Below are 16627 nucleotides of genomic sequence, written 5' to 3' on the forward strand. Positions count from 1 at the left end.
GTATTTCCTGTATGCCAGTAATGTCGGCCTTGTACTTTTCAAGTACATCTGCCAAGGCGTAAACTGCACCTTTTCTATAAATAGTGCGAACATTCCAGGTGCAGATCCCCAGATCATGGTCTTTAAAACGTTTGCGGGATTCGTCAACTTTAGAGGGGTTTGTTTTTCTTTTCTTTCTTTGGTTTTTTTTTCTAGTGGAGGATTACTAACCCGACGCCCAAACCCAAGTTTTAACGTTATTATGGGTGAACGCGCGGCACATGTTGGCTCACTACCTTTAACGGGTGTTTAAGGCAGTTCCCCAGGTGACACCACGGGGAGGTCAGTGTCCACTTGAGATGAAAGAGGAACCAAGATAAATCCTGGGCTTTGCCATGTTAAAGCCAGCCAGGACCGTTCCTTGGTATCTTCCATCCCCTAATTCACCTCCTAGTAATTAAATAAGACCTAATTTAGTGCCGCAAAACCCATAACCTAAGAAAGTGCATCTTTTTTAATTTTTTTAATAATAAGATTTACTTTATTAAGTTTATTTACTTTCATCTATATATAGCAGTTCAAATTGTTTTTATTTTTGCAATAATAAAAATTCGTTGTTGTTGTTATGGTTGGCAAAAATATTATTCCAATACAAATACATACAATAATTATTTTATATTCATATGAATATTCCATTTTTTGTTTTTGCTTTGTTATTTTTAATTTTATAATATTTAATTAAGCTTAAATACTCAAATAACATACATAAAAAAAATCCAATATAAATCTAACAAATTAATTGAAATTATTTATATATTGATTGAATTTTTATGAAAATTTAAAATAATTGAGTTTTGTGTTTGTAGTTTTTATTTTATGAGTTTATGAAAAATCGTTCCAGAACGACAATATACGTTGATTTTGTTGAACCTATTTACAAGATAATGTTTAAAAAATATTGATTTTATTTAATTATAAAAAATAAAAATTTAAATAAGAAAATTATGCAGAAGAATTAAATAAAATAAAACATAAAAATAAATAAATAATGAGTTAAAAAAATTAGGGAGTTTGGAAATTCTCTTTTGTTTTATGTGTGAAAACACCAACACATTTTTATGTTTATCTTGTTTTGATTTCCTTTTCTTATCAATCAATTGTCAAACATCACTAGACCAAAGGTCGGAGAGGTTTCTGCATTCAGACGTGGCTGCTGCTACACAAGAAACAAATTCCTAAATTTGTTATCACAAATTCCATTCGAAACCAAACCTTTGCTAGCAAGGTAACAATTGTGCTAATTTTTGTGTGAGACATTTTTTTTTGTTTTTCGTTTTCTTTTTTGGCAAAAATTAATTTGAAATAATTTTCTTGTGCAGTGTTTGTTTTGGAAATTTTTAAAAATAGTAAAATTATCAAAAGAATAAAATAAATAAAACTTAAGCTAATATGTTCTTGTTTTTGTTATAAATGCAGCTGCAATTCTTAGTGGAAGCACAGGATAAACAAATAATCCCAGATGGGCCCATAGTCAATCAGACCTTTGTCCCATCAGCAGCATTTTTTGTGATTACCACAAGCTTAAAGGACGATGGCGGGCCAAGAAATCGGAGACATGTAAGGCGGGTCTATCAACGGCAGGGCATCCTAAAATCAATTACCAAAACAAATTACATATTTTCTTTAAATATATCCAAAATTCTACTTACTGCACACTGAGCAGGTTTGTTCATCCGTGCCATCACCACAACCATCACGTCCCGAACACACAATAGCCGTCGATCGACAACGTCCATTGCTACATCTGTGTGGACAATAAGCTGTGGCATCTGAATTCTTGTTCATTAGACCACCGGCCTTCAACAGTTGCAAGAAGAAATTGGGCATGGAACGAGAACCACATAAATGTGGTGGTTCATCACTACCATCACGGCATGAAATAATGGCATTACAATATTCATATTCTGGCAAACATTCACCACTCTTGCAACGGAATGTATTCGGTGGGCAGGCTTCATTTGCCTTCAAACCCACACAACCGATTTCATCTTCACCATGTGGACACTGTTTACGACCATCACAGAGAGCAGCACGTGAAATGCAGCGACCACTGTTACCACATTGGAATGCCTGTTCGGGACATGTTTGATTGAGGCGTGGATTAAAGCTACACTCTTCATCGGAGGCATCGTTACAATCCGAGCGACCATCACAGACAAAGAACCAGGAAATACAAACACCACTTGAACGGCACTGTAAGAAAGAGGAAGATAGAAGTAGAAATAGAGGTTTTAGTTTAGGTTACAATTACAAACTACTTTATAAAAGTAATTGAAAGTGAGGTTAGGCCGAATTTAATCTGAGGAATTACTGGAATAATCCTATAGAGAACCTCCGATATCGGCACATGGGTTACAAGGGATAGCACCGATGCTAAGAGAGCTTTCAACTCATAGGAACTCTAAACTTAATTGCATCCATATTTGACAAAGGAACTTCTAATATTGGTTTAATCCAGGGTTTATATTATACCCTAAAAATCATGTTCTTTGAATTCGAAATGAACTAAAAACAACAAAATATTTGTTTTCAAGATGTTTGAAAAATTCAATTGAATTAAATAATACTGAAATCTGATGTTCCTTTCAGTGAATCATTCAATTGAACTTCTTCTTCGACGTAAGTTGATTTAGAGAAAATTCATTGTAAGCTCAGCTCTTTTGGGTGAACTAACTCATTCTTTCATCTTGTTCATTTTCTACAAATTAGAAATGCCATTCCTTCCTGAAGTAAAGACTACAAAACAATTTTTTTGAAAATACTGTTGAATTGCTCAACTAATTGAACTAGTTCCTTGGTAAACCTAAAACTAGAAATCTGCTACTCTTTTCAGTGAATCAACTAAGTTTTCCAGCAAATTTAAAATAAATTTTGTATTCCGAATATTTTTTTTTTTGAATTGAGGCAATTTCATGCTTTGCAATCTTGATTGATGCTTTGCAATCTTGATTGAGCACAAAAATCGATATTCAACTGAATTGAATTTTGGCGAAAATAAGTTTTACGTTTTTTTATTATTTTTCAGGATTATCTTGGTGCTTTCTTCCACCAGATATTTATACCCTCAGCATTTATGCTAACGAGGGTATATACACTTTCATACGGACAAAATGTGCATTATCGAAATAATGGTTTTAGACCCCAAGTATGTTTGGACGAAATGTGTTTCAGACAATTTGGAGTCGATTGAGCAATGTCCGTCCGTCTGTCTGTCTGGCTGGCTGGAGCGCACGATAACTCTCGAACGGATGAACCGATTTGGTTCAAATTTTGGCTTTCGTAATATTTTGCCCAAACTTAGTTTAAGTTCGAAGATGGGCTATATCGGTCCACTCCTTCCGGTACCTCCCACACAAAAGTTCGAAAATGTTCGGAAAATTTGTGCGCACGAAAACTCTTGAAGGGAGTAACCATACTTTGCACATCCTGAAACGTGCACCAGACTTAGATAAGGTTTCAATATGGACTCAATCGGTCCACTTCTTCGGGTACCGCCCACACAAAATTTCGGAAAAGTTCAGTTTAGGACCTGCTCTCGAATCGCTTTGATTTTTGCTTTAGCAACTTGTATTCACTGCCCGCATACGACTGTACAAGTTTCATCAGGGGCAAGTCCATACTTCCTGAGAAAATAGCCTGAAAGTTGCACAAAACACCTATGACACCGTGTGAGGTGGTTGGAGCGCAAGAAAACTCTCGAACGGATCTGCCGATTGGGTCCAAAATTTGGCCTTAGTAATATTTTGTCCAAACATAGTTTAAGTTCGAAGATAAGCCATATCGGTCCACTCCTTCAGGAACCTCCACCACAAAAGTTCAAAAATGTTCGGAAAAATTGTTCGTACGGTAACTCTTGAAGGGAGTGGCCGAATTGGTCCATACTTTACACATCATAATATATCTACCAGATATAGATCAGGTTGAAATATAGACTATATTTGTCCACTCCATCCGGTACCTCCCACACAAAATTTCGGATAAGTTCACTTTAAGACCTGATATCGAATCACTTTGATTTTTGTTGAAGCAACTTGCATCCGCTGCCTCAATTACGATGGTAAAAGTTTTTTATGGGTAAGTCCATACTTCTTGAGCAAACAGCCCGAAGAGTGTGAAAAAAATGTTTCAATATACACAGGCTGAGGGTATATCTCTGTCGGCAAAGCCGACTGATACTTTTTTACTTGTTAGTTGGTCGTTCAACTGAATTAGTTCATCCGTAAACTCTACTACAAATCTACTGAACTACCAGTAAGACATTTTACTCCTACCCTGATAGAGTTCTAAAAACTTTTCGTTAAAATAGCGGGTGACCTACAAAAATGGAGAATAGATTGACATTATTTCCTTCTTATGAAAGAATTTCCCTCGGCCCAAATGAGAATTACAATAACTTATCGTATCGTCATTCTTCAACGAAATTATTGAGGGCTATAAGGATTATGATTGTATGTATTCAGAAAATATTCCTAAGAAATGTCCTTTAATTAGTATCACCACCCCATGCAGGACATTTTTAATGAGATAGATTGAAGACTGAGTGCAAGTAGAACTCTTTCTTGGGGTTTACAGAGATCACATTTGCACAATTATTCAATAACATAGACAATTGGCGCCCGAGCAGGAAGTCATTAAGCATTAAATAGCGAATTTATAAGAAATGTTCTTCGATTTAGCATCACTTCAAACAGTGGATTTAGTCGCAAATGAGATCTACATTGTTTTTGTTCCACAGTCATGCCAGAAGGGACAAGGGAAACATCTCTTATATCAATGAGTGCACCCCGAATCATATCTATGAATGATATGGGACCAGACACCACTTGTAGAGAAGTTTTACATGACTGAAATACTCAGGAAATGTGGGGTATTTTGCCACAGTTAAATATTTGATAATGCTTGACCTGGGAATAGCACCTGGGCATTCAGCGTGCAATTGCACCACGATGGCAGCTGAGATCTACATTAAGTTAGACGATATTTGTAAATATTAAATATTTAGACTCAGCTTGTTACTACCTGATTGGGCGCCAAATTAAGAGAGACGATGTTTGGCATACAAGCAAAAATATTTTGATTAGGGAATTATTAAGAAATGTTTTTTTTGAATTACCATCACTTCGTCCAGCTGACTGGTTCTGAATATTTAATACTGACAAAAATCTCAATTGGCGGCCAAGTAGAAAAACAGTAATCTATAATTAGAGTGTTTTATATATCCAGGCTATCGGTCCCAGAGGTTATATACACTTTTGTCGCGATAAGAATTGAGCCACATGTGTCAAATCCGGTGTATTTCATGTGCCTAACTGACACCTAACATGATCACTTTTGAATGGTCTGTCTGACAGGATACTTAACATGGTCAGTTTTGAATGATGTTCACGCACTGAACAGGGTTAATTTCTAATAAAGATAAGAAAGATATTGGTGAGGGCTTCTTGTGTAGAGCGTTTGTCTGCCACATCTGAGATAACTAAGTATGTATGACCTACCCATAATTGCTATGGCAGATATATGCTGGTACATACGCATAGGTACATTTGATCTCTGCTCACAAGGTTAAGTAGATTAAACTTTAGTTCGGTAAAATCAACCGAAGTGAATAATCTTGTCTGCGTAATCATTTGATCTATCAAGGCGAATCACTGGCCGAAATTGAGAATTTGTCTCAATAGGAAGAATATCTTCTTTAAGCAAGCAGAAGCATTGGTGAAGTCTTACCAAATATAACCCTTGTCCTTAAGGGAAAAGGCTTTTACCATGCTGCGTCAGAATAAGACGGCCGCAAGAATTGAAGGTGAAATAGAGATACTTCTTGTTCTTATCAACAGGACGATTGGGGACATTAATACAACCCAATGAAGAGGCTACATTGAAAATCAGCGGGCTGCAGTATCGACTCTGGCAGGAGAAAATTAAATGGTAAACAACAGAAAGCTCAAATTTCCTACAAAGAAAAAAATATAAATATAAATTTCCCGATGTACTCCTATCATGGGAGGAACGAGGCCGTAGGGAGGCCTATGAAAGAGAAATTCGACGACGACGGGAGCTCGAAAAATCTGTGAGCGCATACATTGACCAAGCTAAATAACAACAAAAAAGACCCTTCAAATTGATCTGAAAAGGGTAAAGGTGTGAACTCATGTTGAGTTACTAGTAGAGATCCTCCACATTTTGGATGTAGAGATCAAAAAGGAAGTCGGTGGCCTGAGGAACGAATGGGACAATGAGCGCATGCAACGAAACCCCGTGATGACCATGGTATTGTACAAAAAGGAGATAGCGCATGTAGTCAAGCTTCCCAAAACTCTAAAGAAGTCAGTCTAATAAACAAATTCTGCTGACACGAATTAAAGGTACATACGATAACTTTCGAAATGAGTATCCGATTTGGCAGAAAAAGGCTTACATTAAGTGTCATTAAGTGCTGTTCTAAGAATATTCTGAAATGTTCACCAAAGGTAGTACTGATCACTGTTGCCAGTATTTGGTGATTTTTCGCCAAATTGGTTCTAGTTGCCTCTTTTTATCGCTTGTGTTTGTCTATAAAGCGAACACATGCTATCTCATACTTTTGCAAATTACTGGCAACCGTGGTTCTGATTACAACCCTAAAATAATTTTTGTTAGTAAGTCCATTACTCATTCCTGACTCAATGACTTGAAAGCTCTAAAAACTTACAATGATCAAATAATTGGATGTCACAATAACCACCGAATGGGGTGACCTCCCCCATCAAAGTTCAACACTTATTCCCCTAAATTCTCTCTAATGTCAATTTACGGATCGTGTTGAAATGTTAACCTTAATCATGACTACAAATGTTATAAATTTCTCCTAGGAGAAACCAATACTTCCTGAGATATAAGTTCATGGAATGTCCAAATATTTTTGTCCACTGCTTTATAAACATCTTTCATAAAGTCCAGATTTGCACTGAAGTTTCTTTTAAATCATAACATTTTATTATCCATACTTCCTTCGACAATGGTGACGATAACGACTCGACTGTAGGCGCCGATACAAGCCGTCACACTTACACTTCAACTAGATACTTTTTTCTGACTTAAAATCCACTTAATAGCAAGCAAATCTTGGGGTCGGATTAAAATTTACGAAAAATGTTTTAATACTATCCACAATTGGCGCCCAAGCTGAGACTCATTGGTTTTTAATTTTATTACTTCAATTTTGTATATAATCAAAATAAACTGTACATGTGATAAACATTTAAAAAAAGAATATGCCAATACTAAGCGCAAATGGCGCCCAAGCTGAGACCAACTGGACTTTACATTTAATGGCTTCAAACATACTTCACATCAAAGAAAACAACCACTACTACACAATTTCCTGTGTCACAAAAGACCTTAAAAAGAATATGCAAATTGGAGACCAAGCAGATATCTTCTGGATTTTTAATTTCTGGGCTTCAAAATCAGAAGCTATTGAAGAACCAGATGTCCCCAAAATAATTTAAACAATGAATATATCAATGCCACATACAATTGGCACCCATGCTGAGAGTCTCCGCAATTTCAGAAGGTTTCATCAGAAATTTGGTAGAATTCAAATTTAAGCTTCCCTCAAAAGCAACTGTGCAAGAACCACCTTATTCCCATACTCACCTGGAATGTTCCGGGACTGCAACCGGTTTTTTGGGCACCACATTGTTGGGGCATTGTCGAGTGGGCATAAATATTGGCAGCACAATCACAGACACCATTGGCATTGCACACCGTATTGGGATCGGCCAGTTGGCATTGTTTATCGGTGGAGCAAGTCAAACCCAGGGAGACAGCTTCCAAACTCAATTCAACACGTTTGCGGATTTCTGGAAATCGTAATAAAAAAATTGCATTTAAATTGAATATCTAAAATAATTGAAAGATGTACCTGTTGTACTGGGTTTCCTGGTGAAAGTTGTTGCCGCTTCCGATACAGGTGGTGTATCATGATGTTGTGGCACAGGTGTTACCATTTCATCACTTGCTGGCATTAAAGGTCTCAAGGTGGTGGCAATAGGAGCAGCTGGTTCCATTAAGGTAACACGGCTGGCCAAATTCATCATTGTTTGTGTTGTCAACTCAGCAATACCGGCAGCTGTTGTGGCCTCAGCTTGTTCATGTTCCGATTCAGGACTATACAACTCATTATTGCTAATTGTGGTGGTTTCAACAACCAAATTATCAGCTTCCAACTCGTGATGCAGATACATATCATCACCGGACATATCAAATGGTATCTCGTGGGGAGATAATGTATGGGCGGTTTCAGATGGAATATTTTGTTGGCCATAACCATAGGAGGAGGCGGAGGAGGTATCATCACCAGAGGCCTCTTTGTCATCACCGGAAGCTTCATGTTGTTCTGTGGATGGATTTGAGAGAATTTCGGGTTGTAATTCTCCGGAATGATCTTGCTGATGCTGGTGTTCTTCATCTTGTAGCTGTTGTTGTTGTTGTTGCAATTGAAGTTCTTGCATATCAGGATAGAATGTAATCAATTTATCTTGAGGATCAATCAAGGCCTCAGTGGCATCCTCGGATTGCATTTCTTGTGATTGAATTTTCTCTTCGGAAATATTTGAATCTTCTGCCACCAAATCGGGTACTTCTTCACCAGGTTCACTGTGTTGCTGTTGTTGTTCTTCGGCTTCTTCTGAGTATTGTGATGGTTGGGCGGTTACCTTTTCATTCATTAATTCATTTAAGATATCCATTATGGAGGCATTTTGAGCCGCATCTTCTTCTTCATGCTCTTCTTCTTCGGGTTCTTCAAACATTGTGGCGGCGGACGAGTTAGCTTCTTGGCTTTCACTTACGGTTGGTTGTACAAAACCACCGGGAATTTCATATGTGGCCTCTTGACTCTCGGGTAATACCGAAACAGGTTCTTGAATTTGGTGGTGCTGAAGCTCCTCTTGACTTTCTGGAGTTTCATCGTATTGCGTTTGGGGTTTCAAAGACATTTGGAAATAGTTTTGTTCTTCTTGCGAAGCTGCGCCTTCTTCTTCAACGTGATTGATTTCATTGTGAGCCAAATCTGCTGAATTTTCGGCATCTAGTGTGGGATTTCCGCTTTGTTGAGATTCCTCTTGATAGCCTGTGAAATTGTCAAAAGGTTCTGCTCCGTGATTGTCTTGATGTTCGGAAATTTCATTATTGCTATCTTCCATTTCTTGTTGCTGTTGCTCTTCCATGGCTTCGGTAATGGATTCAAAATCTTCTAAGGGTAGCATAACTTCTTGGGCATCACTGTGCTGCAAATCGCCTGATGTTTCGTGGTGGATTTGTTCGGATTGTTGTTCCTCAGCTTTCACAGCTTCTTCTGCGTTTTCTTCGGGAGTTTGTTCAAGTTTATTTTCTTCTTCTTGAGTTTGGGATTCTTCTTGGGCATCCTCGTAGATTTCATTGTGGCTTGCATGATCTTCATTCGTCATTTGCTCTTGGTGTCCTTCGGTGGATTGTTCCATAGCTTCTTTGTGTTCTTCTTCAACGGTTTCGGAAACTTCATTCTGGTGTTCGTCATTCTCTGCATGCTCATGGAAGTGTTCTTCAACCTGTTGTTCATGATCTTCAGATTGATTCGGTTGCTCGTTTCCGGATTCAATTGGATTTTGCTCTGCGGTCTCTTCAATTTTATTTTCTTGGCTATCAACTTCAGTGTGTCCCGCTTCTTCTTCGGCCTTTTCTTCTGAGACTGTAATGGCTTCTTGATTCATATCATTATGCTCTTCGATATGTGCAATATCTTCTTGGTTTGTTTCGGAAACCTCAGATTCCTGTTTTTCATCATGAGCTACTGGAGCCTCAAAGTGTTCTTCCTGAGTTTCGGGAACATGGGTTTCTTCTTGAATCATTACAGAGTCGGCAGTTTCAATGTGTTCGCCTTGGCTTTCAGGTTCGTGGGTTTCTTCGTGAGTCACTACAGAGTCAGCAGCAGCGATGTGTTCTTCTTGGCTACTGGTTGGAATTTGTTCTTCATCGGCCGCAATTTCGACATGTTCTTCATGATTTTCGGGTTGCTGGACTTCTTCATGGATGACAGCGGAATCGACATCTTCCATGAGTTCTTCATGATTTTCGGGAATTTGGTCGTCTTCATTAACTACAGCGGAATCGGCAGCTTCAATGTGTTCTTCTTGATTTTCGGGAATCTGAGCTTCTTCGTGAATCATTACAGAGTCAGCAGATTCAATGTGTTCACCTTGATTTTCGGAAACATGGGTTTCTTCGGGGATTGTTTCAGAGTCGGCAGCATGTTCTTCATTGGCGGCAACTTCGTTGTGTTCTTCTTGATTTTCGGGAACCTGGGTTTCCTTGTGAACCACTTCGGAGCCTGCAGCTTCAATGTGTTCTTCTTGATTTTCGGGAACATGGGTTTCTTCTTGAATTACCACGGAGTCGGCAGCTTGTTCTTCATCGGCGGCAATGTTCATGTGTTGATTTTCGCCAACCTGAGCTTCCTCATGAACCGTTTGGGAGTCTGTAGCTTCAATGTGTTCTTCATGATTATCGGAAGCTTGGTCATCTTCGTGCATTACTTCGGAGTCGGAAGTTTGTACCTCATCGGCGGCAAGCTCAATATGTTCTTCGTGATTTTCAGGTACTTGAACTTCTTCATGAACCACAACGGAGTCAGCAGCAGCGATGTGTTCTTTTGAATTTTCGGGAACTTGGGTTTCTTCATGAGCCACTATGGAATCAGCAGTTTCAATGTGTTGTTCGGGAACTTGAGATTCTTCATGGACCATTGCGGCGTCGGCAGTTTGTTCTTCATCGGCGGCAACTTCAATGTGTTCCTCATGATTTTCGGGAACATGAGTTTCTTCATGAAACACAACGGAGTCCGCAGTTTCGATGTGCTCTTCATGGGTTTCTGGAACCTGGGTTTCTTCATGAACAATTGCGGAGTCGGCAGTTTCAATGTGTTCTTCATGGTGTTCTGGAATCTGGGATTCTTCATGAACCACTGCGGAGTCGGGAGTTTCAATGTGCTCCTCATGACTTTCGGGAACCTGGGTTTCTTCATGAACAATTGCGGAGTCGGCAGTTTCAATGTGTTCTTCATGGTGTTCTGGAACATGAGTTTCTTCATGAATCACAACGGAGTCGGCAGTTTCAATGTGTTCTTCATGGTTTTCGGGCACCTGAGTATCCTCATGAATTACTACAGAGTCGGCAGTTTCAATGTGCTCCTCATGACTTTCGGGAACATGGGATTCTTCATGAACCACTGCGGAGTCGGCAGTTTCAATGTGTTCTTCATGGTGTTCTGGAACCTGGGTTTCTTCATGAACAAGCACGGAGTCGGCGGATTCAATGTGTTCCTCATGGGATTCAGGTACCTGAGTATCTTCATGAATTACAACGGAATCGGCAGTTTCAATGTGTTCCTCATGATTTTCGGGAACGTGGGTTTCTTCAGGGATCACAACAGAGTCAGCAACTTGTTCCTCATCGGCGGCAACCTCAATATGCTCTTCATGGTTTTCGGGAACCTGAGTTTCTTCATGAACCATAGCAGAGTCAGCAGTTTCGACATGTTCTTCTTGATTTTCAGGAACTTGAACTTCTTCGTGAATCACAACAGAGTCGGCTGCATTACCATCCTCAACTTGTTGGTCTTCGGGTACTTCAACAGATTGTTGAACCAATTCTACGGCATTATTTTCTTGATTATCTTCAAGAGTCATGGTGGCTTCTTCACTTTGGTGTTGGATTTTTCCTTCTTCACTTGTTCCATGGCTTTCGGTATTTTGAACAGAGTCTTCAAGAGACAATACCTCGTCCTTTTGTTCCTCTACTACAGCTGGAATCTCTACTTCGTTAATGTTTGAAATTTGTTCGGTTTCTTCAACTGGAACATGATCTTCATTGGTGGCCACAACAACCTGGTCAAATTGACTTTCTTGCGGAACATGCTCTTCTTCCTCGGCTTCGACAATTTCATCGGCCAGTATATGCTGTTGTTGTTCTACAGCGGGAATTGCTTCCTCATCCTTAGAGGATTCCTGATGTTCCTCTGCTGCTTCCTTATCGGCAGAGATTTGTTCCTCTTCGTTTGTCATTGGGCTTGGTTCCTCTTCGTGTTGCATTTCCATGGCAGGTTCATTGCTTTCATTGAAATCCTGGTTCTCAGCAGCTTGCAGTTGTTCTTCTTCTTGTTCCTCTTCATTGGGACCCAAAGTTGCAATATCATTTTCGCTGGCAATTTGAATCAATTCCTCATGATGGACATCCGAAGATTGTTCAGCTTGTTCATCGTCCTTTTGATGTTCCTGTTCCATAATTTCCTGTTTGTTTTCCTCTTGTTCGGCAGCTACTTCATGTTCTTGTGGTTTTTCATTTTCCAATTTTTCTTCTTGCTGTTCCATTGGCACATCTTCCTCAGCTGCTTGACTCATAGCTTCTTCATTCATTTGCCCAATAACCTGAGCTAGGGAATCGCTCATTATCTTATCATCTTGATGATCATCATTCCCACTCTCATCGACTTCTTGGGACATTTGTGCACTAGTATCTTCGGGAACTTGTCCATCTTCGGCATTGTCTCCGGTGTGTTCTACAGCATTACTGTCCGCCATTTGGCCCTCGGACTGATTGTTGTCTTCAACAATTTGTGGGTTCTCCATGATTTCTTTTTCATCTTCATCGTCATTATTAACTGTTTGTTCTTCTTTTTCTTGTTCTTCTACTTCTTGGGGTTGTTCGTCAACATGGGCAGCAGCAGCAGCTGCAGCATTGTTGTCGGCGACATCTGTTTGTGCCATAATAACTTCATCAACTTCATCTTGTTCTGCTTGGGGCTGTTGTTGTTGTTGTAGAGTAGATGCTTCAATTTCATTGTTGGCACTTTCGCTTTCATCGGCAGCAGCAGCAGCAACAACATCATTGACAGCTGGAACAAGTTCATCATGTTGTTGAGGCAGTTGGAAGTTACCATAGCTGTTTTGAATGGGTTCTTCATCATTTTCTTCTGCTGCTTCTTGTTGTTGTTCCAATGGGGTAATGGGTTGATACATGTATGCTGGCATCACAACTTGGGGTTGGACTTCTTGTTCCTCTTCTGCTGGTTGCACTTCATCATGTAGTACCGGAACAACTTCTTGCTGTTGCTGCTGCTGTTGTTCTTCTTCTTTTTGATCTTGGGCGGCAGCTTCATAATCGAAATTCATGGTATTATCCACCACATCAGGATAGTCCTCAGCAACATCAGCGGTTAGCTCTTCCTCGATGGGTTTAGTTTCTTCTACAAGGACTTTATGTTCTTCTACGACTTTATGTTCTTCCTGATCCTTATGTTCCTCAGTGTATTCATAGTCTGGTTTATAGGGATAATCCTCCGATGCCATGGGTGTATCCTGTTCGTTGGCCTCTTCGTCAGCATCAATTTGATGTTGCATCTCTGCGGGCATAATGACCTCAGCGGGTGTCAGGGCAATATGTTGGGTGGTGGTAGGTACTTCAATGGCTTCCGTGGGCTTATAGGCATCCTTATCATCTTCCAATTCTTGCTCCTCTACCGAAACGTTTTCTTCTTCATCTTCTTCGGCTGCGGGTTCAACAATTTGAGGTTCAGGCAAATTGTCAGTTGCTGCTGGCTGGGGTTGGGGGGCTACTGGAGTTTCGGTTTCAATTTTTGGTGCCGAAGTTGAGGTGCTTGTTGTGGTGGTGGTGGTCGAGGTGGCTGCTACTGGAACAGGGGCTTCTTCAGTTGTTGTCGATGGTTCAATACAATTGCTTCCCTTTAGCTTAGCGGGGGCGGTACACTGACAACGTCCAAACAAATTAGGTATCAAGAAATCACAATGGGTTTTGGCGCTGAACATTTGACAGTGGGCGTGGCTGTAACAAACCGAACCGGGTGGGGCAGCTGGAAAGAGAGAAGGAGAGAAATTTTAAAGGTTAGTTAATTTGAACAAAGAGGAGAGAGACTTTCAGTTTTCAAGTGTTTAACCTCTGAGAGAGAAGGAGGAAGATAGATTTTCTGCTAAAGCATTTAGAGTCTCTGTTAACGTAAACATCTGATTTTAACATATTACCAGCCTGTTAGTGTATTAATAGACTCTGTTAACATATTAACAGCTTCTGCTAACATATTAACAGCCCCTGTTAACAAGCTCTGTTAACATATTAACAGATTCTATTAATTAACAGATTCTGTTAACATATTAACAGTTTCTGCTAAAACTTTACAGCTTCTGTTCGCATATTAACAGCTTCTGTTGAAATAAAAATACTCTGTTAACATACTAATAGCCCCTCTTAACATATTGACAACTTCTTTTAATATATAAAAAGCCTCTGTTAACATATTAGCAGATTCTGTCAACATGTTAACAGCCTCTGTTTACATATTAACAACATCTGCTAATACATTGACAGCATCTGTTAACATACATATTAACTGCTTCTATTAATATATTAACGGCTTCTGTGTATATAAAAATCATATTTTAATATATTAACAGTCTCTGTTAAAATATCAACAGATACAATTAACATGTTTACAGCCCCCGTTAACATATTTGCAGTCTCGGTTAACTCATTAACAGCTTCTGTTAACATATTGATAGCCAATGTTGACAAAAATCCTCTGTTTTCATATTAACAGCATTTGTTAATACATTAACAGCCTCTCATTTAATACATTTGCAGCCTCTGTTAACATATTAATATCTTCCCTTAACGTATATAAAACCCCTCTTAACAAATACACAGCCCCTGTTAACACTCTAACATCTTCTGTTAACATATTAACCGCCTCTGTTGACATAAAAACCTTATGTTAATACATTGACATCTCTGTTAATTTATTGACAGCCTTTGTAACATATTAATAACCTCTGTTAACACATTAACAGCTTCTGTTAACATATTAACAGCCTCTGTTTACATAAAAATCCTCTGTAAATACTTTGACATCTCTGTTGTTACATCGAAAACGTCTGCTAACATATTATTAGCCTCTTTTAACACAATAAGAGCCTCTGTTAACACATTAACAGCTTCTGGTAACATATTGATAGCCTATGTTGACATAAGAATTCTCGGTTAACATAGCAACAGCATCTGTTAATATATTGACACATCTGTTAACATATAAATAGCCTATTTTAACACAATAAGAGCCTCTTTTAACACATTAACAGCTTCTGGTAACATATTGACAGCCTATATTGACATAATAATCCTCGGTTAACATAGCAACAACAACATTAACAGCCTCTATTAATGCATTGGCACCTTTGTTAATACATTGACACCTCTTTTAATACAATGACACCTCTGTTCACATTAACAGAATTTTCTAACATATTAATAGCCTCTGTTGACATATAAATAGCATCTGTTAACACATTAAAAGTCTCTGTTGATACACTGACAGCCTCCAGTAATACATTGACACCTCTGTTAATGCATTGGTAGCCTCTGCTAAAACAATAATAGTCTCTGTTAACACAATAATAGCCTCTGATAGCACATTAATAGCTAAGATACTAACATCTTATGTTAACATGTTAACAGCCTTTGTTAATACATTAACAGCCTCTATTAATGCAATATGTTAATACATTGGCAACAGAGGTGTCAATGTATTAACAGGACAGTAAATTCACCAACAGTGCCTTTTAATACCTTAACAGAACAGTTAATATATTAATAAAGCCTGTTAACGTTAACAGAGTTTGTTAAAACATTACCAGAACTGTTAATATGTTAACAAATTATTTTAATACGTTAACAGAACTGTTTATACATTAAAAGGAACGTTAATACATTAACAGAGTCTGTTTATATACTCACGGAGCCTATTAATACTTTAACAGGTCTGTTAAACATTAACTGAGCCTGCCAAAGCATTGACAGAGTCTGTTAACACATTAAAAGAGCCGCATAATACCTTAACAGACCCTGTTAATACATTAACAGCGCCTATTAATACTTCAAGAGTATTATTAAATTTTAATATCTATTTTATGAACAGATTTATTACCAGAAGCTGTTTATGTAGGAGCCGAACTGCATTGCAAACGGTTCGAAAATTCCATCTTCACCTTAAATAGGATATTTTACAAAATCCAAAAAAGTAGGCTATTCCCTCAGTATGATGTCATCGCCTGATTGATGTTTTGCGTTTACAAAATGCTTAACATGTGAAAAATAGTGGAGGAGGGGGCAAAGGAAATATTTTGTCAGAGTTTCAATGACAATGACAAACAAGATCAATCAATCAGTAAGTCAGTCAATTTAGCGCCTAAAAAGGAAACTAGTTTTTTTTCTCCACACAAGACAATAAATATTTTGCGTCTCTTATGTACATGGCTAGGAAAAAAACACACCGACACACACAAAAGAATTAGAAAAAGCTCCACAACAGCTGAGAAAAATGCGTAGATTTTTCCACATTACCTGCCCGGCTAAACTGGTCATGTGTGTCTGAGTGAAGCTAATTCAAGCTGGCTTGCTTGATGCCACCGAAGAATGCCAATGTCAATGCTGAGGCCGGGGCTACGTGGATGATATTAAGGCTGATGTCAATATCAATTCCGATTCGTAGCCTGATGATGTGTGT

At 38.7% G+C, this 16627-nt stretch overlaps 1 protein-coding gene across 1 annotated transcript in view; it reads right to left on the reverse strand.

The window, feature by feature from the left end:
• Nucleotides 1-1092: 1092 nt before the first annotated feature.
• ImpE1 (Ecdysone-inducible gene E1) overlaps nucleotides 1093-16627 on the reverse strand; it is a 118277-nt gene continuing 102742 nt past the window's right edge. The window contains exons 5-8 of the mRNA XM_073983097.1: nucleotides 7943-13924; nucleotides 7675-7880; nucleotides 1689-2232; nucleotides 1093-1626 (exon numbers count right to left, since the gene is read on the reverse strand). Coding sequence (XP_073839198.1) covers nucleotides 1550-1626; nucleotides 1689-2232; nucleotides 7675-7880; nucleotides 7943-13924 — 6809 coding nt within the window. The 3' untranslated portion in view covers nucleotides 1093-1549. The remainder of the gene's footprint in view (nucleotides 1627-1688; nucleotides 2233-7674; nucleotides 7881-7942; nucleotides 13925-16627) is intronic.

The sequence above is a fragment of the Musca autumnalis genome, unplaced genomic scaffold (assembly GCF_047663935.1).
Source record: "Musca autumnalis isolate F117 unplaced genomic scaffold, ASM4766393v1 scaffold_4, whole genome shotgun sequence".
In the NCBI taxonomy this organism is placed as follows: Eukaryota; Metazoa; Arthropoda; class Insecta; order Diptera; family Muscidae; genus Musca; species Musca autumnalis.